The 25,970-nt window shown below is 38.9% G+C and overlaps 1 protein-coding gene across 3 annotated transcripts in view; it reads right to left on the bottom strand.

Annotated features, from left to right (window-relative positions):
* SPOP (speckle type BTB/POZ protein) overlaps window positions 1-25,970 on the bottom strand; it is an 80,685-nt gene that overhangs the window by 12,574 nt on the left and 42,141 nt on the right. The window contains exons 2-6 of one of the 3 annotated variants that reach the window (XM_018064907.1): window positions 24,437-24,482; window positions 8,346-8,489; window positions 7,592-7,713; window positions 5,555-5,706; window positions 5,302-5,429 (exon numbers count right to left, since the gene is read on the bottom strand). In XM_018064907.1, coding sequence (XP_017920396.1) covers window positions 5,302-5,429; window positions 5,555-5,706; window positions 7,592-7,713; window positions 8,346-8,423 — 480 coding nt within the window. In that variant the 5' untranslated portion in view covers window positions 8,424-8,489; window positions 24,437-24,482. Of the gene's footprint in view, window positions 1-5,301; window positions 5,430-5,554; window positions 5,707-7,591; window positions 7,714-8,345; window positions 8,490-17,807; window positions 17,829-24,436; window positions 24,483-25,970 lie in introns of those variants that run through there. The other 2 variants (XM_018064909.1, XM_018064908.1) reach the window with 2 other exon arrangements.

Below are 25,970 nucleotides of genomic sequence, written 5' to 3'. Positions count from 1 at the left end.
TCCAATCTGGTTCAGCAACTTTCTCTTATTAACATCCTTGTTTGATATAATATTAACACCAAAAGTAGAAGCAGCCTATTTCCATTTTAGCTTCAAAATACTGCTGATTTAAAAATGAACAAACAAAACACCAAGGACTGCCCAATTAAATCCAACTTCCTCAGGAAAGGCAGGAATCTTACGGGATGGCCAATGAAAGGAACGGAGAATACATCTGGCACTGGGCTCCTAAGCTTGAATTAAACCAGTCTGACAGGAGCCCAATGTCATCAACACTTGATGGCAATTGACTAGACTGGGTAAAATGAACTGGCAAGAGCTAAGCTGATTTTCAAACTATGGTTACCAGTGGGCTCTGTGCTGGTTACATGTGTACTTGGTAATGACTGGGGCCCAAAGACAGTGACTCCTCTCACTGGGGTAATTCCTCTTTCTAGACACAGACAGGAACACAGCAGGAAGGAGAATGTACCTTTACTGTCTGAGCCAGACTTGTTCTGCAGATATATGGATGCCTGGAGTCTCTAGAGCTCTGAATGTCTGGCACCTCTTACCAACATTAAATACGCTTAATTTTAAATGGCATTCACAAATGAGTCTTCAGAGCCCAAACTTTTAACTTAGAAAGGGATTGTTTTCCTCTGCAAATGATGATACTAAAATGATACCATTTTGAGAAAAACTAAAGACTTTTTTTTTTAATGTTTATAAAGTTGACTATGGAGACTCATTCAGGATTGCAGCTGTGAAGATGACGTGACTATGACATTTATGTCGTCTTAGACATGATGCATGAAAATGTCTCAGGAAGGCTCTATAACCCTCTAAATTTCAAGTTGTAAAAGGATCTCACTTTTAAAGTCAATTCTTTTCCTTAAAAAAAGAAAATTTCATGAAAGATATAAAATTTCATGAAAGATTATGTCATTTCTTGTATATTTTGTCCAAACATAGAAAGTCAAAGTAAAAAATAATGGAAATACATTTTTAACTTCCATATAATTGAAACAATCTAGAAAAACAGACTGTATATAGACTGTTTATAGCAGCAGCTAACACTTTGCCAACAAAGGTCCATATAATCAATGTTATGGTTTTTCCAATAGTCACGTATGGATGTAAGAGTTGGACCATAAAGAAGGCTAAGCACCAAAGAACTGATGCTTTCAAACTGTGGTGCTGGAGAAGACTCTTGAGAGTCCATTGGACAGCAAGGAGACCAAACCATTCAATCCTTAAGGAAATCAACTCTGAATATTCATTGGAAGGACTGATACAATAACTGAAGCTTCAACACTTTGGCAACCTAATGCAAAGAGCCAACTCATTGGAAAAGACCCTGATGCTGGGCAAGATTGAGGGCAGGAGGAGAAAGGGGTGACAGAGGATGAGATGGCTGGATGGCATCACCAACTAAATAGACACGAGTCTGAAAAAAATCCAGGAGATAGTAAAGGACAGGAAAGCCTGGTGTGCTGCAGTCCATGGGGTCACAAAGAGTTGGACACGACTTAGTGACTGAACAACATAGCAGCAGCACTACTTCTAATCAAAAGACTAGCAACTCTCTAAACATCTATCAGTAAGAAAAAGTAAATCAACCAATCAGATGGGGTGTGGATATACAACAGAATACCGCACAGCATCAAAATCAATGAACTATAGTTACATTCACAATGTAAATAAATCTCAGTAACATAATGTGAAAACAGCAGGTCCTAGATGACTATATACATCCTGAGACCATCTTCATAAAGCTCAAAACAAGCAAGCCTAAGCAATATATTGTTCAGGCATACAAATAATAAACAATGGAATGAATAATAAATAGCTCAAAAGAGCTATTTATTATCATTGTCTGAGTAGGGAGACAACAGGTTTAAGGGATAGGGAAGAAGCATATATAGGTCGGTTCTAAGTTACTGGGGGTAATGCTGGGTTGGGTAGGAGATTTACTACGTTATCATGTTTTACAACCTATAATGATGATAGTACACATTAAATCACCCTTTTTGTAGGTCAAGAACAATCAATTATTATTAGCATTTTCTTTCAACTAATATATACAAATAATCCATTAATAAATAGTAAAAGAAAAAATAGACCAACATATTTTAAATTTGGCAAAAATATATATTCCCAGGCTTTACAGAGATATTGTTTGTTAAGGAAAGAGACATTTTAATAATTAACTAGTATCTAGATATTTCATATGGTATTTAATATTTAAACTTTAATTACAACATCACAGACAGGAACTGGAATCTTCTACCTGTCAGAGGCATATACAATGAAGATGGAATGCATGGATCTTTACTGCTAACAGCTACCTGCTTTCAGTATAAATAAAGAGGATCAACAAAAGTGAAGCATTGCAAGTAGATTTTCTGTGGTCCAAATTATTAAAGAGAAAATTAAAAGTGTAAAGCTTTCATGATTCTTTCATTACCAAAGAAAACTCGGTAGAGCCCATGTTTCCTGGGGTGAATGGTGCTCAGCTCCACTTTAGCGTAGCACGGCAGACTAGAGATGGAAAGTGGAGAGCTGCTACCAATTTGCTGCACAATGTCAGGAAGAATTACCTGACCTCCCTAGGCACTGCTTCTCCCCCAGTAACATAAAATGAATCGAAAAGAACTAACCCAGCTCAAAGGACTGTGATAAAAGACAATTGAGGGAATGTGTTAACTAAGCAGTATCAACTTGGAAAACTCACCACATTTCCTAACAGTCAGAAAGAAAGATCAATAAGAACCGAAAGTGAACCCAGTGTGGCACATTACAAACGAGACTACCCACTCGGCATTTTTCAGCTTCATTAACGGTTATACAGTTATACTGAAATACAGCTGAAACACACAAAGGTGTGATTCTCAGTCCTTCACCTTAGGATTCCCTCTTGTGGCCTCTGGGAACAGACCAAAAATATTCACGAAACAGCTGTACTTATTACATCAGGACAGGACAGAAGTACCTGAGCCAAACCTGGGTAAGGAATAGAACAGTGCAGTACTCATAATTTAAATTTGTATGTGGACATCAACTTCATAAAGACCTCTAAATTTTAAGAAAATATAATTAAACCAATAATAAATATAAATATGAACAAAACAGACTTTTTAATAAATATTCCATTGATAGAAGGGAGCAAAGGTCAAAGGGACAGAATTTTCACCAAAGGATGATCTAGCTCTGAAATGCACTAAGAACTTAGATGAGCTGCAGACATTTTTAAAACCCACACATCCAACACACACCCCTACGCAACTGTCTTGCAACGCTGAACGCTACTAAGTCCACAGAGAGTCTTGGAACAGAAACGAGTCTCACTAGGCACAAGCCCAAGAACGAGAAGCAACACTCAGCACCTGTGGCCAACAGAGAAGTGTGAGAGGAGCAGATGGCACACCTGGCCCGATGGTAAGAAACCGATGGCATCAGCAGAACCCAGCCAGACGCTTCCCTGCTCCACATCTCCTCATTTCCAGAGTGTCATCTCACTTCCCTTCTAAGTCAGTAAGGCATTTCTAAACTTAACCACAGAATTTCTCCTAAGAGAATTTCATATGGGGAAGCAAAGAGAGAGTGCCTCAGACTCAACCACAGGATGAGAAATTGCCAAGTGAGGGCAGGTCAACTGGTTTCCAAATCGAGAATGTCAATACAAGGGCTGAAGCAGATGGAATGGATCTGGGTGGGGTGAGGTGCGGGGGAGAGCATATAAGAAAACGCTGGACGCACTGTAGACTTGAAAATGTGGCAATAAAGGTTCTGGTATTGCCTAAGACACCAGATGCATTATTTAGAGGTGATTTCCTTCAGAGAATAGTTCAAAGATTGGCTTTCATTTCCAACAGAAATTAGAATACACTATTTTAAATTTTTTCTGAAATACAGGATCTCTAAGGTGGGTGAATATTCAATTGATAGTCTGTTTATATAACATTCAATCTCACACAAAACCACCCAATTGTTCTTGCTTTCATTTCTCCACTTGGGCAATTGAGTATGATCTCTAACTACTTGGATTTATGTAGAATTGAAATTCCAAGATAAAAAATGACTGCAACATTTTATAAAACTTAACTGCAACATTTTATATATTTTTACAGACACCTTCACTCTAGTATTTTATTTCTTTTCACTTAGCAATTAAAAAGGAGAAAAGGTAGCTCTTATGCAAACTACATTTTATGTATTCAGTGTAGTATTTTAATAAAATATACCTCACAGCTTTACTAATCATCAGCAACTCTATGAAAATATTCAATGAGCTGTGACTTGGAAAACAAGCCAGCTACTGCTGGCCAGCCCTCTTCTACAACAGGGCAAGACTCCTAAGGGACACCTTCCCCACTGCGCAGGTGGCGACATGCTATGCCTTTGGAGCTATTGTTAATGTTAACTTGCACTGTGGGCCTATTATTTGACAGAGTACACTATTAGTTGGGAAACTTGCCTGCATCCTCTCCATGAAAGCACAGGAGACATTCTCTTGGTGATATTGACCAGGAATACAAGGAACACCAATATCCCAGCTGACTAGAGGTTTTACTCGTTTCTTACACTGTAAGCTTATTAGTATTTATAAATGCATTAATAACAGCATGAAACGACTAATTAGTATACACTCATTAAAGAAACCATTTTCCAACTCACTCTCAAGGAATTTTATCTCTAGGCTTCTCCTATAAACCTGAAAAGGCTCTTTAGGTCATTAGGGATCTTATAAGGCTTCTCCTAAATGACTACAGATAACCCTCTTCACTAACAATGACCTAGCTTTACATAACCTCCACTCTAAAAATAAATGGTTCTTACCTTCCTATTTCACAATTTCTTCAGCAAGACAAACCAAAGACACTCAACAATTGATAAAAGTCATCTAGTTCAAAGAGGAAAAAGAAAGTGCTCTATCAAACACATGTGGACCTCATATTCAAGGAGGAGCCAGAAAGCTCAAGGAACAAATACACTCATCCAGTTGCTGGTCATTCTCCTCAGTGTAAAGTAATAGTCCTTCCAAATGCTTTCTGAAAAATTTTGCAATGAAAAGCCAGAATCATGACCCAAGATAGTACATACACAATCTTTGTTTTTCAGAACAGTAACAAGTGGAAAACTGAGCTGCCCAACAACCTTGAAAACACGGCACAGCTTTCAGTCAGTTGTGTCAATAATATTCGTGCAGCACCACTCCACTTGGGGATTTTCTCACTCTCCATCCTTGATAACAAGACATCTACCGATACCCATCAGGTCTGGGAACTGCTACTCTCACAGCAGGGTAAAAGGACTCACCTCACAGAAGAGGGTAAGCTTGTCATCAGGAAGAAGCCCATTGGCCTCATCCAAGAGAAAATCTCTACGGATGAATTTTTTGAATCCCCAGTCTTTCCCCTGCACAAACCTATATGCCCGTTGACTCTCTGGAGTGAAAAAAAAAAAAAGTTATATTTAGGGTTACTCAAAAAAAGATCAAATCAAATCCACAACTTGTCAATGTATAAAGTTGCTGGATGTGAAAACAGAGTCAAACAAAGATAACATTTACCCATAGCTTTGGTTTCTTCTCCCTTGGCATTCAGGATGGAGAATTTGAATTTTGCTCGAACTTCACTCTTTGGACAGCTGACGAGTAACAGGTAAAGTGACAGGTAATCTTTGCTTTCTTCATCTAGTCCTTTTGGGTTTACCCGCAAACACCTGCCCAAAACAGAAGGAAAAAAAGTCAAAAGCATCCACATTTGTAGGCTCATGAAGTGACAGGAGGCAACTAGAACATAAGAATCAACAGGAGATGTTAAAAAACAAACCCAGGCCCCACAGCAGGATGTTCTGACTCAGTTAAAGGACTACTTAGAAATCACTTTTCTAGAGCAACCTGAGGCACCTTTTAAAAAGTAAACAATAAATAGGCATCTTAGAATCCGACAACACATCCCTTGCATCTCCACCTCTTTCCTCATAATCTCCCAAATCACTTTTCCCCCCTAAAATATTTTGAAATTCAGTCAAGTCTCAATCTATTTTAATCCTCAATCTCAGGAAAACCAGCCCCTTATTTTTTTGGGACTGCAATGAAACCAGGAGGAAAAAAGTCAGTGAGCCTTTCAACACCAATTTGGGAGAGAAAAAGAACTCTAGAGAAGTAAGTAATCTTTTATAGATATTTTATCAATCTGGCGATAATACTCTAAGATTAAAATAAAAGAGGCAATATGGAGGAAGCACAGACAAAGGTAAACTCCCATTATGCAGGGCAGAGTTCCAAGTCAGACTTCTAAGTAGAGTTAGCGATGCCAATCTGTTACCAATGGATCAGAACAAAATTCAGACAGAATTTAACAGGTTGAACTCAGTTAACTTATAAATGTCATTAGCTGAACTGCATGTGGTTCAGACACTGTTTTACCACGTATAATACATAGGCCATATGCATCCTTAGGCCTTGCCAGTATTATGACACCTCTCTCAAACAGGTGGTCCAATTCACTGCTTCTCTGGAAAGTGCATACGCCACAGACATCACAACACATTGTGCTGAAGATGTGAATTTAAATACAATGCCTAAGAATGCTTAAATACAATGCCTAAGAATTCTCTCAGCACCTAGTAATTCACTACTTAATGTACATGGCCTACAAATACTAAATGAATGGAAAGTCATTGAACTTTTCAGTGGGTTATCAGAGGTCAAAATGGTGGTTCACAGACATGTATCCTGGTCTTTGTAGGGTACATGGTTTTATACATAACAGCCTGCTCCTCAAGAGAAGACAACTGGAAGGAACTGGCCCACCCTCCCAGATCCTATTTCCCTTGCCACAGGGATCAACTGAGGGAACCTAGATCTAAACCGATCAGTGCACGTCTGACACATTCTTGGCCACACAGTTCACAGCAAGTTTTAAAGACTGTTGGATGGTAGTGGAAGATGCCCATTGCTACTGTCGGTCAACTTTTAACTACAAGGGAAGCTAATCTTGAGATGCCAAACTGTGGAGAGCAGGGCAGAGCAGAGAGTGCTGGGGTCCTTAATCTAACCATTGGGCTGGCTCTTGGATCAAATTACCTTAAAAGATATCCTATACCCTGGACATTCCAGTTACAAGTAAATAAACCTCCTTTGTTTAAAAACAGGCAATCTAAAAATCAAGAGATATTACATTATAAAATCTAGATTTTCTGTTCTTCTTGAAAAATCAGAGAATCTGGCAATGGTGAGACCTTATTCACATGTGGCTATCGTCAGGGGGAGCTGAAGCCACCACTTCTTTTAGGACACTTAACTAGTTTGCAAAGTGGTCAACATTCACATCAGGTACGGATATTATTTACAGTACTAGCCGTCTTAACTCACTGACTTTACTCTACAGCCATTTGAGCTTGCTGACCTCGATATACTCACTGAACTAATTCAACAAACATACAGTGAGTATCTGTTATGTATCAGACACTGGGGAATAAATAAAGAACAAAACAAAGTCCCTGCCATCAAGGATCTTACGTTCCAGTCAGTCTTCCATGAAGCCAAGCACAACAGGTAACTTTTAGAAACATTTTTACAGCTAAATGTATTCTTCCTCACCATTTCAGTTTATCATTGGCTCCTGATGAAAAGGTTGAACTTTTAATGACTTCACCCATTTCCTCCCGGCAAAAGCTAAAGTTATTGATGGTCCACATGTAGGAGAACTTCACTACCTTGATCTGTTGATAGAAAACCAGGAAGTAATTACATAGGAAGTGAGCAACCTGAAAAACAGGCTGGAGATCAGATAATTTCCCCCTCCCTCCCTTTGCATAATCCCATAGGAAGACAGCACTGTTCGGCCAGCAGAGAGGCTCAGCCTTTTCCATCCCTCATCTACATTTTAAGAAATCTCACAGTGATCAACTGCTTCCACTGCTTTTCTTTTCAGTTTCTGAGAAATACTGGATGGAAAGTGAGAAAAGCACAGACAATGTTGGGAAAACATGTGATTAAGCCACTCCTAAAATGAACCTCTGCTCAGAGCAGTGTTTAATGATTTAGATATTGATACCACTGCCTGGGGTTGCAAATCTCAAACCTAGTTTCCCCTTGAGTTGCCCAACAAAGTCACTCATTACCATCAAGGAAGATGTAGAGAGTAGATCTAGTTTCAAAGATTCCCCTCCTTCAACCTCCTGTGAAAAACAGTGGCCTAGGCCATTCAGATTCCTCGTAGAAAACCAAGGAACGGAAAGCTGACATGTACTTTATCTATTTGACATGTATGACTCAGAGAAAGCAGGAAAGCCAACATAGAAAACAAACCTGATTCCTTTCGTCCACCGAAATCCTCCCAAGAAGCACCTACCTGTGTGTAGCACCAGCTCTCAGCCACAGGGCCACTCGACATTTCTGCCGGAGGTGGAGGACTTGGAACCCTTGACATCGCCAGTTTGAAGGTTAAACAAGATTTCCGAAGTCAGGGGACAAAAACTTCTATTGTTTCTTCACCCTGGTTGATGCAAGAAGCAAGAGAATTTTATTAGCATACTATCCTACTATTTCCATTTGACCTTCCAAAGACTGGAACCTTTGTCTCCTGCCTGGAATGCTTTACCGTTAGCATTCAAATGACTCCTTAGCATTCAATGTTAACCTCAGAGAACATCACCTAACCTAAGGCAATCTCCTCATCGCAAAGATACAATCCTGTTTTAATTTTCTGCACAAAACTAATTTAATTATTTATATAACTTATATATAATTTATATAATTATAAGATAATTAATATTATCTTACCAAATGAATTTACTTAATGGGTACTTAAAGTAGGGTCTTCCTTGATGGCTCAACAGGTAAATATGCCTGCGATGCAGGAGTCACAGAAGACATGGAGGAGAATGGCACCCCACTCCAGTACTCTTGCCTAGAAAATCCCATGGACAGAGGAGCCTGGTGGGCTACAGACCATGGAGTCACAGAGTCAGACACGACTGAGCGACTTCCTGAAGAGGAAACAGCATGGTGGACCCCACACAGCTTTACTACTGGCTCCTCCCCTTGGGGGTACAAATACAAATGCTCCTAAAGGAAAACAACCTTGTTACCTTTCCAACTACTGTCTATCTTCTACACGTCAGTGGAAACTTATTAATAAGAATAGTCCTTGGGAGGAAGGTTCACAATGAGGGGACCTATGTATACCTATGGTTAATTTATGCTGATATATGGCAGAAACCAACACAGGATTGTCAAACAATTATTGTCCAATTAAAAATAAATTTAAAAAGAAAAGAATAGTCTTCTGTTTCTTAACCTATTGTTAGCTGCTCTCTCAAAGGGTAACATTTACCCATCTTAGATGTGTTCCCTTCTATGTAGCATTAACGACCTCTCGTTACACTTCACCAGTATCTGATTTTCCAGATTCTTCTCCTTGCCTTCTCTGTTTTCTGATCATTCCTCAATATCTTTTTTTGGATTCTCTTACTTCATTGTTGTTCCCATGGTTTAATATTGAATCATTTTCTCAAACTACATTCTCTTTTGTGGTAATTTTATCCACAACAGTGTCAAATTTCTGTCTTTATATAAGTGCTTTCCACATCTCCAACTCTGACCTCTCTCATAAGCCTCAGACCATTCCTAAGTAATTGCTACACATCTCAACAAGGTGTCCCAGTAGCAAACCAAATCCAACTCAAAACTCTCCCCTTCAGGGTCTTTCTAAACATAAAAGACATTAAAAACAGTGGTGAATACAATTTTTAAGTACTATGAACAAAGCCAAAAACAAACAAAGCTTACAATACATGGCAAAGAGTTAGCTGTATTAACATAAGAAGTAATATATAAATTGTTTTTACAAAATAAATAAGAAAAAGACCAACTATCCTATGAAAATACCAGCCACAAAAAGTAAATAAAATAGCTCTTTGTTTAAACACTGTATATCTTTCAGGTTTGGAATGGGTTCAAGAATTTCTATTTGTAACAAGTCTGGACATGGAACAACAGACTGGTTCCAAATAAGGGAAGGAGTATGTCAAGACTGTACATTGTCAGCCTGCTTATTTAACTTATACACAGAGTACATCATGAGAAACGCTGGGCTGGATGAAACACAGGGTGGAATCAAGACTGCTGAGAGAAATATCAATAACCTCAGATATACAGATGACACCACCCTTATGGCAGAAATTGAAGAAGAACTAAAGAGCTTCTTGATGAAAGTGAAAGAGGAGAGTGAAAAAGTTGGCTTAAAGCTCAACATTCAGAAAACTAAGATCATGGCATCTGGTCCCATCACTTCATAGCAAATAGATGGAGAACAGTGGAAACAGTGGCAGACTTTATTTTCTTGGGCTCCAAAATCACTGCACATGGTGACTGCAGCCATGAAATTAAAAGACACTTGTTCCTTGGAAGGAAAGTTATGACCAACCTAGACAGCATATTAAAAAGCAGAGACATTGCCAACAAAGGTCCATCTAGTCAAAGCTGTGGTTTTTCCAGTAGTCATGTATGGATGTGAGAGTTGGACTATAAAGAAATCTGAGTGTCAAAGAAATGATGCTTTTGAACTGTGGTGTTGGAGAAGAGAGTCCCTTGGACTGCAAGGAGATCCAACCAGTCCATCCTAAAGGAGATCAGTTCTGAGTGTTCACTGGAAGGACTGATGTTGAAGCTGAAACTCCAATAGTTTGGCCACCTGATGCGAAGGACTGACTCATTGGAAAAGACCTTGATGCTGGGAAATATTGAAGGCAGGAGAAGGGGACGGCAGAGGATGAGATGGTTGGATGGCATCACCGACTCAATGGACATGAGTTTGGGTAAATTCCAGGAGTTGGTGATGGACAGGGAGGCCTGGCGTGCTGTGGTCCATGGAGACACAAAGAGTCGGACATGACTGAGTGACTGAACTGAACAAGTTCCCAAGTGACCTTGATGTGCTGGTCCTGGAATGTTTTGAGAGCCACTGCCCTAGAAGATCCCAGGGATGGGGGAGCCTGGTGGGCTGCCATCTGTGGGGTCGCACAGAGTTGGACATGACTGAAGTGATTTAGCAGCAGCAGCAGCAGCCCTAGAAAAACTGCCCACAGGCACAAGAAGACATGGACAAGGTCGTTCAATGTGGCAGTTATAAACAAACTGAAATCCAGTAAGATGGAAACAGGTAACTAAATGGGGTTATTTCCATACAATGGAAAACTATTTCAGGATTTAAAAGCAATGAACTGCACCAAGGAGATGAGATCAAACACAATACTAACGAAAAGAGAGTTTTGGAATGTCTTGTTCAGTACATTATTTACACAAATTTAAGATTTATATATTATTTACAGATATCTGCATACAGTTCAGTTCAGTTGCCCAGCCATGTCTTGACTCTTTGCGACCCCATGGACTGCAGCACGCCAGGCTTCCCTGTCCGTCACCAATTCCTGGAGCTTGCTCAAACTCATGTGCATCGAGTCGGTGATGCCATCCAACCATCTCATCCTCTGTCGTCCCCTTCTCCTCCTGCCTTCAATCTTTCCCAGCATCATGGTATTTTCAAATGCATCAGTTATTCGCATCAGGTAGCCAAAGGATTGGGGTTTCAGCTTGAGCATCAATCGTTCCAATGAATTTTTTTTTTTAGCATCTTTTAATTTCATGGCTGCAGTCACCATCTGCAGTGATTTTGGAGCCCCAAAAAATAAAGTCTGACACTGTTTCTACTGTTTCCCCATCTATTTCCTATGAAGTGATGGGACTGGATGCCTTGATCTTCGTTTTCTGAATGTTGAGCTTTAAGCCAACTTTTTCACTCTCCTCTTTCACTTTCACTTTCATCAAGAGGCTTTTTAGTTCCTCTTCACTTTCTGCCATAAGGGTGGTGTCATCTGTATATCTGAGGTTATTGATATTTCTCCCGGCAATCTTGATTCCAGCTTGTGCTTCTTCCAGTCCAGCGTTTCTCATGATGGACTCTGCATATAAGTTAAATAAGCAGGGTGACAATATACAGCCTTGACGTACCCCTTTTCCTATTTGGAACCAGTCTGTTGTTCCATGTCCAGTTCTAACTGTTGCTTCCTGACCTGCATACAGATTTCTCAAGAGGCAGGTTAGGTGGTCTGGTATTCCCATCTCTTTCAGAATTTTCCACAGTTTATTGTGATCCACACAGTCAAAGGCTTTGGCATAGTCAATAAAGCAGAAATAGATGTTTTTCTGGAACTCTCTTGCTTTTTCCATGATCCAGCGGATGTTGGCAATTTGATCTCTGGTTCCTCTGCCTTTTCTAAAACCAGCTTGAACATCAGGGAGTTCACAGTTCATGTATTGCTGAAGCCTGGCTTGGAGAATTTTGAGCATTACTTTACTAGCGTGTGAGATGAGTTCAATTGTGTGGTAGTTTGAGCATTCTTTTGCATTGCCTTTCTTTGGAATTGGAATGAAAACTGACCTTTTCCAGCCCTGTGGCCAGTGCTGAGTTTTCCAAATTTGCTGGCATATTGAAGTGCAGCACTTTCACAGCATCATCTTTCAGGATTTGAAACAGCTCAACTGGGAATTCCATCACCTCCACTAGCTTTGTTCGTAGAGATGCTTTCTAAGGCCCACTTGACTTCACCTTCCAAGATGTCTGGCTCTAGATTAGTGATCACATCATCATGATTATCTGGGTCGTGAAGATCTTTTTTGTGCAGTTCTTCCATGTATTCTTGCCACCTCTTCTTAATATCTTCTGCTTCTGTTAGGTCCATACCATTTCTGTCCTTTATTGAGCCCATCTTTGCATGAAATGTTCCCTTGGTATCTCTAATTTTCTTGAAGAGATCTCTAGTCTTTCTAGAGATCTGTTGTTTTCCTCTATTTCTTTGCATTGATCGCTGAAGAAGGCTTTCTTATCTCTTCTTGCTATTCTTTGGAACTCTGCATTCAGATGCTTATATCTTTCCTTTTCTCCTTTGCTTTTCGCATCTCTTCTTTTCACAGCTATTTGTAAGGACTCCCCAGACAGCCATTTTGCTTTTTTGCATTTCTTTTCCATGGGGATGGTCTTGATCCCTGTCTCCTGTACAATGTCACAAACCTCATTCCATAGGTCATCAGGCACTCTATCTATCAGATCTAGGCCCTTAAATGTATTTCTCACTTCCACAGTATAATCATAAGGGATTTGATTTAGGTCATACCTGAATGGCCTAGCGGTTTCCCCTACTTTCTTCAATTTGAGTCTGAATTATTACTGTACTATAGCTTTATTATTTTCTTAACACTGTAACTAATTTTGCTGTAAGTCCTTAAACTGTTTACTCTTGATATGTTAAGTATTTCTGGAAACTGCCTCAAATCCTTCATAGAAAGAGGTATAAATGAATAAATTTCCCCTGCCCCTAAATCACTCAACTCATACACATTCAGTAGCTACTTAAGTAATAAGCATGGAAGAGTATTAATAAGATATAGGGCACCCTCACGGAGTAATACCACTAGTATTATGAGTCCCTACTGGTTTTAACACTATCCTACATGTGTTTATAATTAAAATATCCTATGTAATGACAGATGAAGTTAAGACTTATACACACGATGTGCTATTTTACTTAAGCCAGCAAACTAAGCACTGCAATGGCCTTTGGGTCTCCCTGGTTTATGCAATTCAAGATTTCATGATAATATCAAGAAAAGAGACCTGTGATCAAGATAGGCTTGCACTTGATGGAAAACACATTCTCACCCCGTGGGCTGCAGCCTGCCAGGCTCCTATGTCCAGGAATTCTCTAGGCAAGAATACTGGAATGGGTAGCCATTCCCTTCTTCAAAGGATCCTCCTGGATCCAGGGATGGACCCGGGGTATTTCCTGCATTGCAGGTAGATTCTTTACCATCCGAGTCACCAGAGAAGCCCATTTATTTGTCTAGTAGTAAACGCATCTTAGGCAGTTTTATAAATCCAGTTACCATTACTGCTAGTAGGAACCAGAATAGAATTTCAAAATTCCCAATTAAAACTATCTTTTGGGCAGGCTGGCAATGAAGATGTGAATTTTACACGTTAGTTAAGAGCATAAAACTTGGCTCTGTGGGTGTGCAGGCTCAGCTCTATATTGATGGATTATAAAATACTAATTTTAGTTTATTGTTAAAGATTAAAAAATACTTCAAACTTATCTAACAATTAATAATTTAGGAATTCTCTAGGCCTAAGAAAAAAACAAGCTTAAAAGCCAGCTTATTTTAATGGATTAACTGTTGCTACAGAGCTATGGTCCATTATCACAACCAGAAAATAAAATACAACTTGTCTTGGCCATTGTTTCCTATCTTTTTTGTTTCTCATTTATTCTGTACACAAGTCTTTGTGTTTTGTTGGTTTTTTTTAAATAGTATCACCCACCCATCTTCCAATTGTTTAAAAATGTCCACCCAGCAGTCAGCAGAACTAGAGAATCAGTTTTAGACTCTAAGGAGCTCTAACCACACTACCTGCCAGAAGGGAAATTGACTAGGATAGCACAGCCCTAATTAATTTCACTCAGAGTAGGCACCATGTGCAAACATGTTCATCAGCAAAGTAGCCTGGTGGTACATGAACTCTTCAGCACTTCATGCCAATTGCCACAGATGCCCAGCAGAAAAACAGTTTTAGAAAAGAGGAGGTCTATTTGAGAGTCATGATTTGAGAATCTTTAGGAGACAACAAGCATCAACATAGACTGTTCCTGGCTTCAAACAAGTTAAAACAAGACTTCCCAAGTTCTCTAACAAGAAATTTATTTTCCAAAGCTTAGCAAACTTCCCAGTATGCTGACAACTCGGAGGCTGAATGTATCTGTTACATGTGTGCTGAGCTGTTTCAGTTGTGTACGACTCTTTGCGATCCTATGGACTGTACCCTACCAGGCTCCTCTGTCCGTGGATTTTCCAGGCAAGAATGCTGGAGTGGGTTGCCATTTCCTTATCCCAGGGGATTTTCCCAACCCAGGGATCCAACCCACGTCTCTTATGTCTCCTGCACTGGCAGCCGCGTTCTTTACCACTAGCGCCACCTGGGAAGCCCTATCTGTAATACACTACCATTTATTTTCCCGTTCACTCTATTAAATCCTGACCTGTCAGTCTACTCTTCTGAGTGTATCTTCATTCTGTAAGATGAAAAAGATTGGTTATTTTTCCCTTCATTGTGAAAACATAAATCAGTAATTCGAACTGAACTCTTATGTAATCAGGATACTTCCAGGATAGAAGATGAATTCCCTGTACAATAGAAACATCCCAATAGTGTAACCTGTGGTATATGCTAGAGCTAGGCTAGACATTCTCTGCAAAATGTTATATAGACAACTTGTGTAGTTTTCTTTTTTTCTTTCTTTTTAGTGGAAAAGGGATTCAACCCTTAAGGATTTAAAAAAAAAACTTTTTATTTTGTATTGGTGTTTAGCTGATTAACAAACAATGCTAATAATTGAGAATTCCAGGTGAAATTATCAATGCTAATAAATGATAATTTCAGGTGAAGAGCAAAGGGAATCACCCATACATATATACATATCCATTCTCCTGACAGCTTGTGCAGTTTTTAAATCTTTTGTTCCTTATAAGCATTCTTCCATCTTTAATCTAATCCAATCATCCAGAGAATTAAAAAAAAACAACAAACAATTAATACAGGCATATCGCATATATGGTATCTTTATATCCATCAGTCTTAAAATTACAGGATAAAATTATGGAGATACTAGACTGAATCATTGTTTTTGTAGGCCAAAGACAGTCAAAAATTGGCAATTTCACATGGTTTAATACATAAACATGCACAAGCTAGAAGGCTGGGAATATGGCTTCTTGCCAAAGCATAGTTTTTTAGGGACTTTTTAAAAACCTGTAACTTTTTTTTTTCATGGTTTAAAGCCTGGTACAGTTTCCAAGTAAGGAAAAATACCAATGTCGTTAACTATTTTAAACTTGAGAGACGTCTGCATTTTCCAAAACAGAAGATGCCAAAAGACTGTTCACACACACACAGAGAACTATAGAAAGACTTGGGTATATTCATTTTTAAGAAACTGTTGGGACCTCAAAGGAGTGTCTGTATTTCTTCTGTTACATAGCCTCAATCATATACAGCCCAGGAGGTAGTATCTTCTTTCTCATTACCCTATAAATTACAGGTCATACTGATTTCCTCTGCTGCAGGGTTTGAATGACTTTTGAATATCTGTTATGAGTAAACTTATTGCAGTTCAGTCTAGTTGGTGCCCTGCTTAGTCATTCAGTCACGTCTGACTCTTTGCGACCCTATGAACTGTAGCCAGTCAGGCTCCTCTGTCCACCGGGATTCTCCAGGCAAGAATACTGGAGTGGGTTGCCATGCCCTCCTAGAGTGAATCTTCCCATCTCAGGGATCGAGCCCAGGTCTCTCGTACTGCAGGTGGATTCTTTATCATCTGAGCCACCAGGGAAGCCCTCAATGTAGTCTAACAAAATACTAAATGCACTTAAAAACAAAAAATTTAGAGACACTTCTTAAAATGAAACTAGGGGCAATCAAGAGAGATTTCAATCAGCAAAGGAAGACTGGGGTTTCTCATGTCTCATATTAGGTACACGCCTTCTAAAATTTACAAGTTAAAGATGACTGCTTTTTTAAAAAAACTGAGATATAACTGACATGTAACACTGTATTTTTTTTTAATCCTATAACACAGGGATTTAGAATTGAGTGACTCTAAAGAGCAAGAAGAAAAAAATCAATAGCGTAACAGAAAAATAGGCAAAGAACAGCCAATGGTTTACAGATAAGTAAATATCAATGGCTCTTAAATATGTGAAACAAGTTCAACTCTCATTTATAATGATAAATGCAGAGTAAACCACACATTAATTCACCCAGTGACTCTGGAAAGATTAAAATATTTGATAACACTTGCGGCTCAGGGGGTAAAGCGTCTGCCTACAATGAGGGAGACCTGGGTTCAATCCTGGGTCGGGAAGATCTCCTGGAGAAGGAAATGGCACCCCACTCCAATATTCTTGCCTGGAAAATCCCATGGATGGAGGAGCCTGGTAGGCTACAGTTCATGGGGTCACAAAGAGTCGGACACGACTGAGCGACTTCACTCACTCACTCACTCAGGATAAGGAGAGCATTTCTGATTGGAGTATAAACTGTTATAAACTCCACAAAGAGAAATATATATCAAAATGAATAAGAAATGCATATACCCTTTGATCTAACAGTCCCATATAGAAATTTATCAAACTAATATATTTAATATGATAAATATAAAAGGTTTTTCAATGTGGCACTATTTGCAATTACAATAACTTAAAAAAAGGAAATAACCTGAAAGTCCATCAACAGGGGATTGATTACATAAATTATGGTATAGACAATGCAATAATAATATTTATTTTAAAAAGGAATGGGGAAGCTCCTTCTATCTAAACACGCCAAAATATTTAGTGTGTGTGTATAAAATATCTCTGTAAAGCTACACAAGACTCTAGGGACACTAGCTACTTTCAAGGAAGGAAACTCCTTCCTTCCATTGGGTGGGAAGGAGAATTTCCATTATGTTCCCTTTTGTACTTACTGAATTTTGAGCCATGTGACTATATTACCTTTTCAAATAGTGAGTAAAAATATCTTAAGAGAATTAGCAGACTTTACAATTAATTCCTCTAAGGTATGAGATGGCTTATAAATCAGACCCTTATGAGAAACAAGACAGGAATTCTTCAGTGGCTTCCACTGTTATCCAAATAAAATCTGCCTTTTGTCATGACGGCCAAAGCTTCAGTATATCTCTTGACCTCACCTAATACTTACTCTTCTCAGTCATCAGGCTTTAGTTACTCAGGCCTTTAGTGAACACATCAGGCTCTTTCCTCACCCTGGAAATCTCTTTCTTCCCTCATATTTTTTCACAGCTGGCTTCTTCTCGTCATTTAGGTGTCCTGTCAAATGCAGTATCCACAGACAGGTCATCCCTGACCACGGGTTTAGAAGTAGTCCTCATTTACAGCCTCTTTCATCACATTACTCTGTTTATACTTCTTTTTTATTTTTTTAACTTTAAAGTTTTTATTTTGTATTGGGAATATGGTCAACTAACAATGTTGTGGTAGTTTCAGGAGAACAGTGAAAGGACTCAACCATACATATACATGTATCCATTCTCCCCCAGAGCCCCTTCCCATCCAGGCTGGCATATAACACTGAGCAGAGTTGCATGTGTTATACAATAGGTTTTGTCGGTTATCCATTTTAAATACTGCAGTGTGTAGATGACCCTCCCAAAGTCCCTAACTATCCCTTCCCCTGGCAACCATGAGTTTTACCAGACAGAGGAGAAATATCCTATGACACCCCTTACATGTGGAATCTAAAAAGAAATGATACAAATGAACTTACTTTACAAAACAAGGAAGACTCACAAATTCAGTAAATGAACTTATATTTTTTTAGTACCACTATCTGAAATCGCCTGTTTTTATATTTTCATTTGTCTACTGTCTCTCCCACTAAGAAGTTAAAGCACAATGAGAGAACAGCATTCCCCTATGCCTAAAATGGTATCATAATAGGTATTCAATAAATATTTATTCAATGAAATTGCTACCGACTAACTAGACTACTGTCTTTTGGGAACGTATTTTTCTTTAATGAGCTCTAGTTAATAGGAGTTGCTGAATGAGTAACAGCTATAGGAATCCAAGCATACTTTTAAAACAAAATATTTTAGGGACTTCCCTGGTGGTCCAGTGATTAAGAACCTGCCTTCCAATGCAGGGGATAAGGGCTCACTCCCTGATGGGCAACTAAGATTCCACATGTCGCAGTGCCACTAAGCCTGGGCATATACTCTGAAAAAACCATAATAAAAAGTGACACATGTAAAAAATACATATATGTACACATACTCCACCAAATGACACACGCACCCCAATGTTCACTGCAGCACTATTTACAACAGCCAGGACATGGTGACTCAGATGGGCAAGAATCCGCCTGCAATGTGGGAGACCCAGGTTCAATCTCTGGGTCGGGAAGATCCCCTAGAGAAGGAACGGCAACCCACTGCATACCCTTGCCTGGAGAATCCCATGGACAGAGAAGCCTGATGGACTACGGTCCATGGGGTCGCAGAGAGTCAGCCGCGACTAACACTTTCACTTTCAGGACAAGGAAACAATCTAAATGTCCATCTACAGATGAACGGATAAAGAAGATAAGGCACATGTATACAAGGTAATATTACTCAGCTATAAAAAGGAACAAAACTGGGTGGCTGGTGGAAATGTGGATGGACCCAGAGTCTGTCATACAAAGTGAAGTTAAGTCAGAAACAGAAAAATGTCATATATTAATGCATATATGTGGAACCCAGAAAAATGGTACCAATGAACCTATTTCCAGGGCAAGACTAGAGGCACAGACACAGAGAATGGACACGTGGACACAGGGAGGTAAAAGGAGGGCGAGACGAGTCGGGAGATTAGGACCGACACGTACGCTACCACGCGTAAACAGCTAGTGGGGAGCTGCTGCGCAGCACAGGGAATTCAGCTCAGTGACGATCTACAGGGGTGAGGCGGAGGGTGTGGGGGGAGGTCCAGACGGAGGGGATATATGCACGCACACAGCTGATTCATTTCACTGTGCTACAGAAACTAACACAGCAGTGTAAAACAATTATACTATAAAAAAAAAAAACTAACGGTTCATCTTCAGTTTTAAAGAACTAACTGAACACATTCCAAAACTACATTCTTCTTTGATTAAAAAAAAAAATCCAAGAAAAGTTGAGAAAAAAGAGAAATGTGCAGGGCTAAATGGGAAGTTCCTGAACCCACAACAGTTAAGATAAACATCTTCCAGTATAAGTCAATCCTGAAAGTATCATCATAGCAGCTGTCGCAAACTCATGCTAGACCTCTCAGTTATTCCAAGTTAAATTCTATATGGTAAAATTCCCATATATGGATAAAAATGAGGTAGATTATTAGCATTTACTTAGAACTGATCTATATTTTCATGTCTGACACAGGGCTTGATTCCCTTAAAACTGACATGTAGAGAAATGATAATTAATATTAAATATATGCATGTGCAAACGTGTATAGAAACAAATATACAGAGAGAGACACGGAGATAGACACATCCACCTTTAAAACACGTCCAGACACATTACTAAGTTTTTTCTATACCAGGCTATGATGCAGAACATATTTTCTACCATAGTCAAATATTTATCTAAGAGTTCAACTGTTTTTATATTTGTTGCATATAAGGAAAACTTAGAAGAAACTTCTGTATATAAGGAAAACTCAGAAACAAGTATAGTATTACATATGCAGTACCATTAAGGTTTTCCTAGTTTACAGATCTCTTCGGAGAAGGCAATGGCAACCTACTCCAGTACTCTTGCCTGGAAACTCCCATGGACGGAGGAGCCTGGAGGGCTGCAGTCCATGGGGTCGCTGAGGGTCGGACTCAGGGTCAGACTCGACTCAGCGAATTTACTTTCACTTTTCACTTTCCTGCTTTGGAGAAGGAAATGGCAACCCACTCCAGTGTTCTTGCCTGGAGAATCCCAGGGATGGGGGAGCCTGGTGGGCTGCTGTCTATGGGGTCGCACAGAGTTGGACACGACTGAAGTGACTTAGCAGCAGTAGCAGTAGGCAAGCATGGACTCTAAAATGACTGTGAGGATTAGGTATGCTTTTAAACATAAAAAGACTATTTTTTCCTTCTTCTCAATGTGTTATGAGATAAGAGTTTTATAGAAATAGCCTGGCTAGTAAGGCTCATCCAAAGTCAAAATGAAGATGAACAAGAAGATACATGAAAGAATTTCAAGTCATTGAAAGCAAAGGAATAAACAATAGACTGCTCCCACTGACTCCCAACCTCAGCGTGTGCTGGCTGTTTACAGTCTTACTGCCCTTCTCTATAGGTTATAAATAACTACAAAGTGTCCTTGTCCCCAAGGAGACCTCAGCAGCCAGCTCAAAGGTTAAAATATGGAATAATTCTCAATCTGGATGCAACTTTTCCAGTTAGAAAAAAAAAATCAAAGAGCAGAAAAATTTATTGCCAATTCAAGTTAAGGGCTAGGGAATCATTCCCTCTCCCTCCAAACTATCCATTATGTAAGAGAAGTTAATATAGACCTATTAGTATAATCCCCTACCCGAAAAATATGTCCAGGGAGAGCATGTGCGTGGGTGCATGCTAAGTTGCTTCAGTCATATCGGACTCTTTTCAACCCTATGGACCCATCAGGTTCTTCTGTCCACAGAACTCTCCAGGTAAGAATACTGGAATGGGTTGCCATGCCCTCTAGGAGATCTTCCCCACCCAGGGACCGAACTCACATCTCTAATGTCTCCTGAATTGGTAGGTGGGTTCTTTACCATTAGTGTCACCTGGGAAGCCAGCCCCCCAGGGAGGGCATGCTCTGCTCCAAATGCAGAGGTCTGCCCTGGAAAGAGGTAGGTGCCACTCACCAGTCTTGTAGGACTGCATCTCCTTAGAACTTAAAAAGACTTCTTGGGTTTTTGTTTTGCTTTTTAATTCAGGCCCAAATAACTTGCATCTACATAACAATGTAAAAGAAAAAAAAATTCCTGTCTCCACTTGAATGGAGGATCCTGCAGAATAAACCATAAGTACAACAAGCACAGGTTCCACAAAGTCTGGGTTCTTTCATCAGGTGATATGCTGGTGGTGTTAATTACTAAACCTCTGCTAGGATAAAACACAAAACAAACAAACAAAAAGCCGACTTCCTCCAACTGCTTTAAAAAAAAAAAAGGCAGATAGTGTTCATCAGACTAAGCTTCTCCACACATCACTTTCAAAATCCATTATTTGGGAGATGGCTAAAATAGAAAGACATGAATTCAAAATCAGCAAACAAATCTGACTATAAAGGGGCTATTTCACTTCAAAGCGGATCTCAGCTCCAAAGGAAAACACCTTTAGAAATGAAGTTAGATAGGCAGAACCAAACAGCCAGCAACTTCTCTCTCTTCACAAATAATAATAATAATGTGTATTCCACTGATGGCTTGGGCACAAATCTCTAGGGCCACAAAGAGCAAACTTAGGAAAAATGAAGATTTTAACACATCCCACATGTTATCAAAGACTTCTCCTCTAGGTTGAGAAAATTTATTCTAAAACAAGAGCTGGAACAGAATTTTAAAAAAAGAAGAAGGAAGAGGAAGAAGAAGAGGGACAAAACCTTATGGTTGAGAGACTATTATATAATTATATAAAGCTTTTTTGAGATTTGAGAAGTTACATTTTTTCACCTTCTCCCCTCAACCTCAACTATGAAGAACCTTATAAAATCAAACAGTAAACAGATGAGTGGCTTGGTCTTAATACAATTTAAGCATGTCCAATCTGTAATGAATTCAAAAACTAAAGAGTCATTTTATGCAACAAACAGGCAGAGGCTGCATAGCCTCACAGGGTCTTCTGGCCTTTGGAGAAGCCAAATTCAACAAGCAGTTTTCTTTGCTCACCAATGTTTTAGTCAAACCATTTAAAAATATTTCTTGCTAACGCAATCTGGCTAGAGAAGGGGCCCAAGAATGCATACCAAAGGAGAAATTCTAAGCTGGCCTTGGGGTATACAATCTGGGGTAACTTCATTAACTCAGAAGCTGAAGAGACCCACCTGCTCCAGAGGATTTGGTCTACTCAAGGGCAACCAATCCTCTTCAGCATTTATGACTGCATACTATGTAGCACTGCAGATGGTGACCGCAGCCACGAAATTAAAGGATCCTTGCTCTTTGGGAGGAAAGCTATGACAAACCTAGATAATGTATTAAAAAAGAAACATCACTTTGCCAACAAACGTCCACATAGCAAAGCTACTTAGTCATGTACAGATGTGAGAGTTGGACCATAAAGAAGGCTGAACACCACAGAATTGATGCTTTGGAACTGTGGTGCCAGAGAAGACTCTTGAGAGTCCTTTGGACTGCAAGGACATCAAACCAGCCAATCCTAAAGGAAATCAACTTTGAATATTCATTGGATGGACTGATGCTGACACTCTAATACTTTGGCCACCTGATGCAAAGAGCCAACTCATTGGAAAATATTCTGATGTTGAGAAAGATTTAAAGAAAAAGGAGAAGGGGATGGCAGAGGATATGATGGTTAAATAGCCACCACCAACTCAATGAACATGGATTTGAACAAACTCTGGGAGATAATGAAGGACAAGGAAGTCTGGTGTGCTACAGTCCATGAGTTTGCAAAGAGTTGGACGCGACTTAGCGACTGAACAACAACTACTATCCAGTAGTATAGAATTCAGTATTCTCTGGAAACTTTTGATGAGAGACATCTAGACCTCTCTGTAACCACAAAAGAGACAACTGAGGTATACGTGTGCTTTTATTTCCCTCAAGTGTGGTCTGAAGTAGAGAAATCTGATGACTGTTTACATTGGATCCATGTTCCTACCTAAACCCACCTGCAAAAAATAAATTCTCCTTTCTAAAGTTCTTAAAAATAAGCCAATTTCTAGGTTCTAACTAAACTAAATGGGACAAAGGATGAGCAGGAAGTTCTCGGTTTTAACTGTTCATTCCAAAATTCATGATGCAAGGAAAAAGTAAAACCACACAGGCAGACAAAACAGGTCAAAGTTAAAATGTCTGTCTTAACACAATTTCCTGGCTCCTGATGACTTGGCAGAATGTAAAAGATAAAAATGCAATAACATCTTTTTACCCAATAAAACTGTGTAAAAACATACATAAGCATTTAAGGTAAGAACCTCATGCCACAAGCAAAACTTTCAAGATGGTAGGTAGCGAGAATGGTAGAAATATCTAAGTTACACATAGAGAAAGGAGTTCTAAGGTACATACACACAGATAATTTGCTCAAAATCAAACTCCTTTTATATAGAGTAAAATGAAGCCCATGAATTGCTTTAAGTTATCTCCTTTTATAAGATAGAATACAAATTTCTCTGAAGATCTTTTCTAGGGAGAAAAATAATCTTATTCTAAAAATGTCCAGATCATGTATTATCAACCATTAATTAAAAATTAAAACATCTTTTCTCATCTCCATCATTAGTGTAAAGCCTTATCCTATATATAGCAGTCACCAGAGAAGACCTGAATAAATAACTCTGGTTTACTCCAGGAAAGAATATTTAGAATTAAACCTCTTTTCATAAACCAGTTATGAAAAATGTTTAACACTGATTGTAATGCTCATTATTAAAAAAAAAAAACTTAACATTCTCACCTTATATGACTTCTAACTTTACATACTATTTGCACTGAAATGAGACAGAAGATTGCACTCAAGATGTGTATTTTTTAAAGTCATGATAAACACTTCTATGCATTTCATTCCACTTCTGTCCTCATGATCTTAAACTATGTTTAAAATAAAACTATGTAAAAACTCACCAAGTCAGTAGGAAGACTCTAATTTGTCTTGTCTAACAGGAAATCTCTGTGGGAAATAGAGATGATGAATCAGACTTAAGATTCTCAATCTCATACAAGTCTCCACTTACTTAGGCTATTCTGAAAAGAGAAAATTTCACAAAAGCAAGTGATACATTAGGTGGGATTTACTAGTCAAAACTGCCATTCTTGTATCTCAACACCAGTTCTGAGTGCTCTAGTTACTAGTCATCTCTCAAAAAGGTTATACTTAGAAATTAAAGTCAGAAAAATTCAAGTTAATTCTTCTAATGAACTGGCCTATGAATACAGCAATAATGAAATAAGTGACTTGCCCCATGTCAACATTTATAAGAGGAGAGCAATCATTTTTGCCAGGAACTGCACAAAATGCTTTAAAAACTACTATCAAGTTTTTATGTAAAATACCCCTTATAAAAAGTGCTCTGTGGGTCAATTACACTGAAGCAAGATGCATTTAAACAAAGCTATGTATCCTATGGTTTTAATAAACAGCTGCCACACTGAGGTTGCTGTTGAAGACCAGTGAGATATCTTAGCTAACCACCACCACCACCACCATCCTAAATAATTTACCATATCCTACAAAGTCACTCAAAACAAAAACAGGGATAAAAATGGTTGCTAGGCTTCTAGGAACATAAGCTAGGCAGAAAATTCTGGTGCTATCTTCCTTTTTATGAGAAAAGGAAATACTGCCTACATTGTGGGTAATCCCTAAAAAACAGAATATTTTCCTGAAAACGTAAATGTTATCTTTAACTGATACCCTGGTACAAATAAGCTCCTCTTACTTTGGTTAACCAAGTCTAATTACTATCAGCAGTGGATTTGAGCCCTCACCAAAAACCATACTAAACTACTGAATCTAAACGTGGACAAGGCATGATTAGAAGATTTAAAGTAGCAAGAGTCAGGTCAAATTTATCTAGCAGATATTTACCGAACACCAACTGTGTTTAATGTTTTGGTTTCTCAGTTAATTAGAATGCACACTTTTAGGCCTAGTGGATAGGCAAAATTTAGTGATAAGGACTAGAAGGAACAGGAACACTTTCACCCTGTTCTGTGGGTAGAAAGACAAATCAGTACAACTATTTTGGAAATCAGTTTATTCTTACGCCACCTGGGAAACCCCTAACTAAACTAAAGATCCAACAATTCCACCCCCAAATATGGCCCAGAGAAAGTTCTGCACATGTCCATCAGCACATATAAATGAGAACATTCACAGCAGCAATGGTACTAACAACTAAAAATATCAACAGAACAGATACACAAATTGTGATACACTCATGATAGGAATATATATACATGGCAATTAAATTACAGTTCTACGTAACAACACAGATGAACTTTACAAAACACATAGTTAGGTTCTGAAAGAAGACATAAAAGAACACATGTAATGTTATCCCATTTAATTACATAAAGTTCAAAAACAGACAAAACTAAGTTATACTGGTCTGCAATGAATCCTACGTGGTGAGATCACAAAGAAGAATCTACTACC

This window comes from Capra hircus, chromosome 19 (assembly GCF_001704415.2).
Source record: "Capra hircus breed San Clemente chromosome 19, ASM170441v1, whole genome shotgun sequence".
Lineage (NCBI taxonomy): Eukaryota > Metazoa > Chordata > Mammalia > Artiodactyla > Bovidae > Capra > Capra hircus.
Note: the sequence above shows the minus strand (reverse complement) of the source record. Positions and strands in the feature narration are given on the sequence as shown.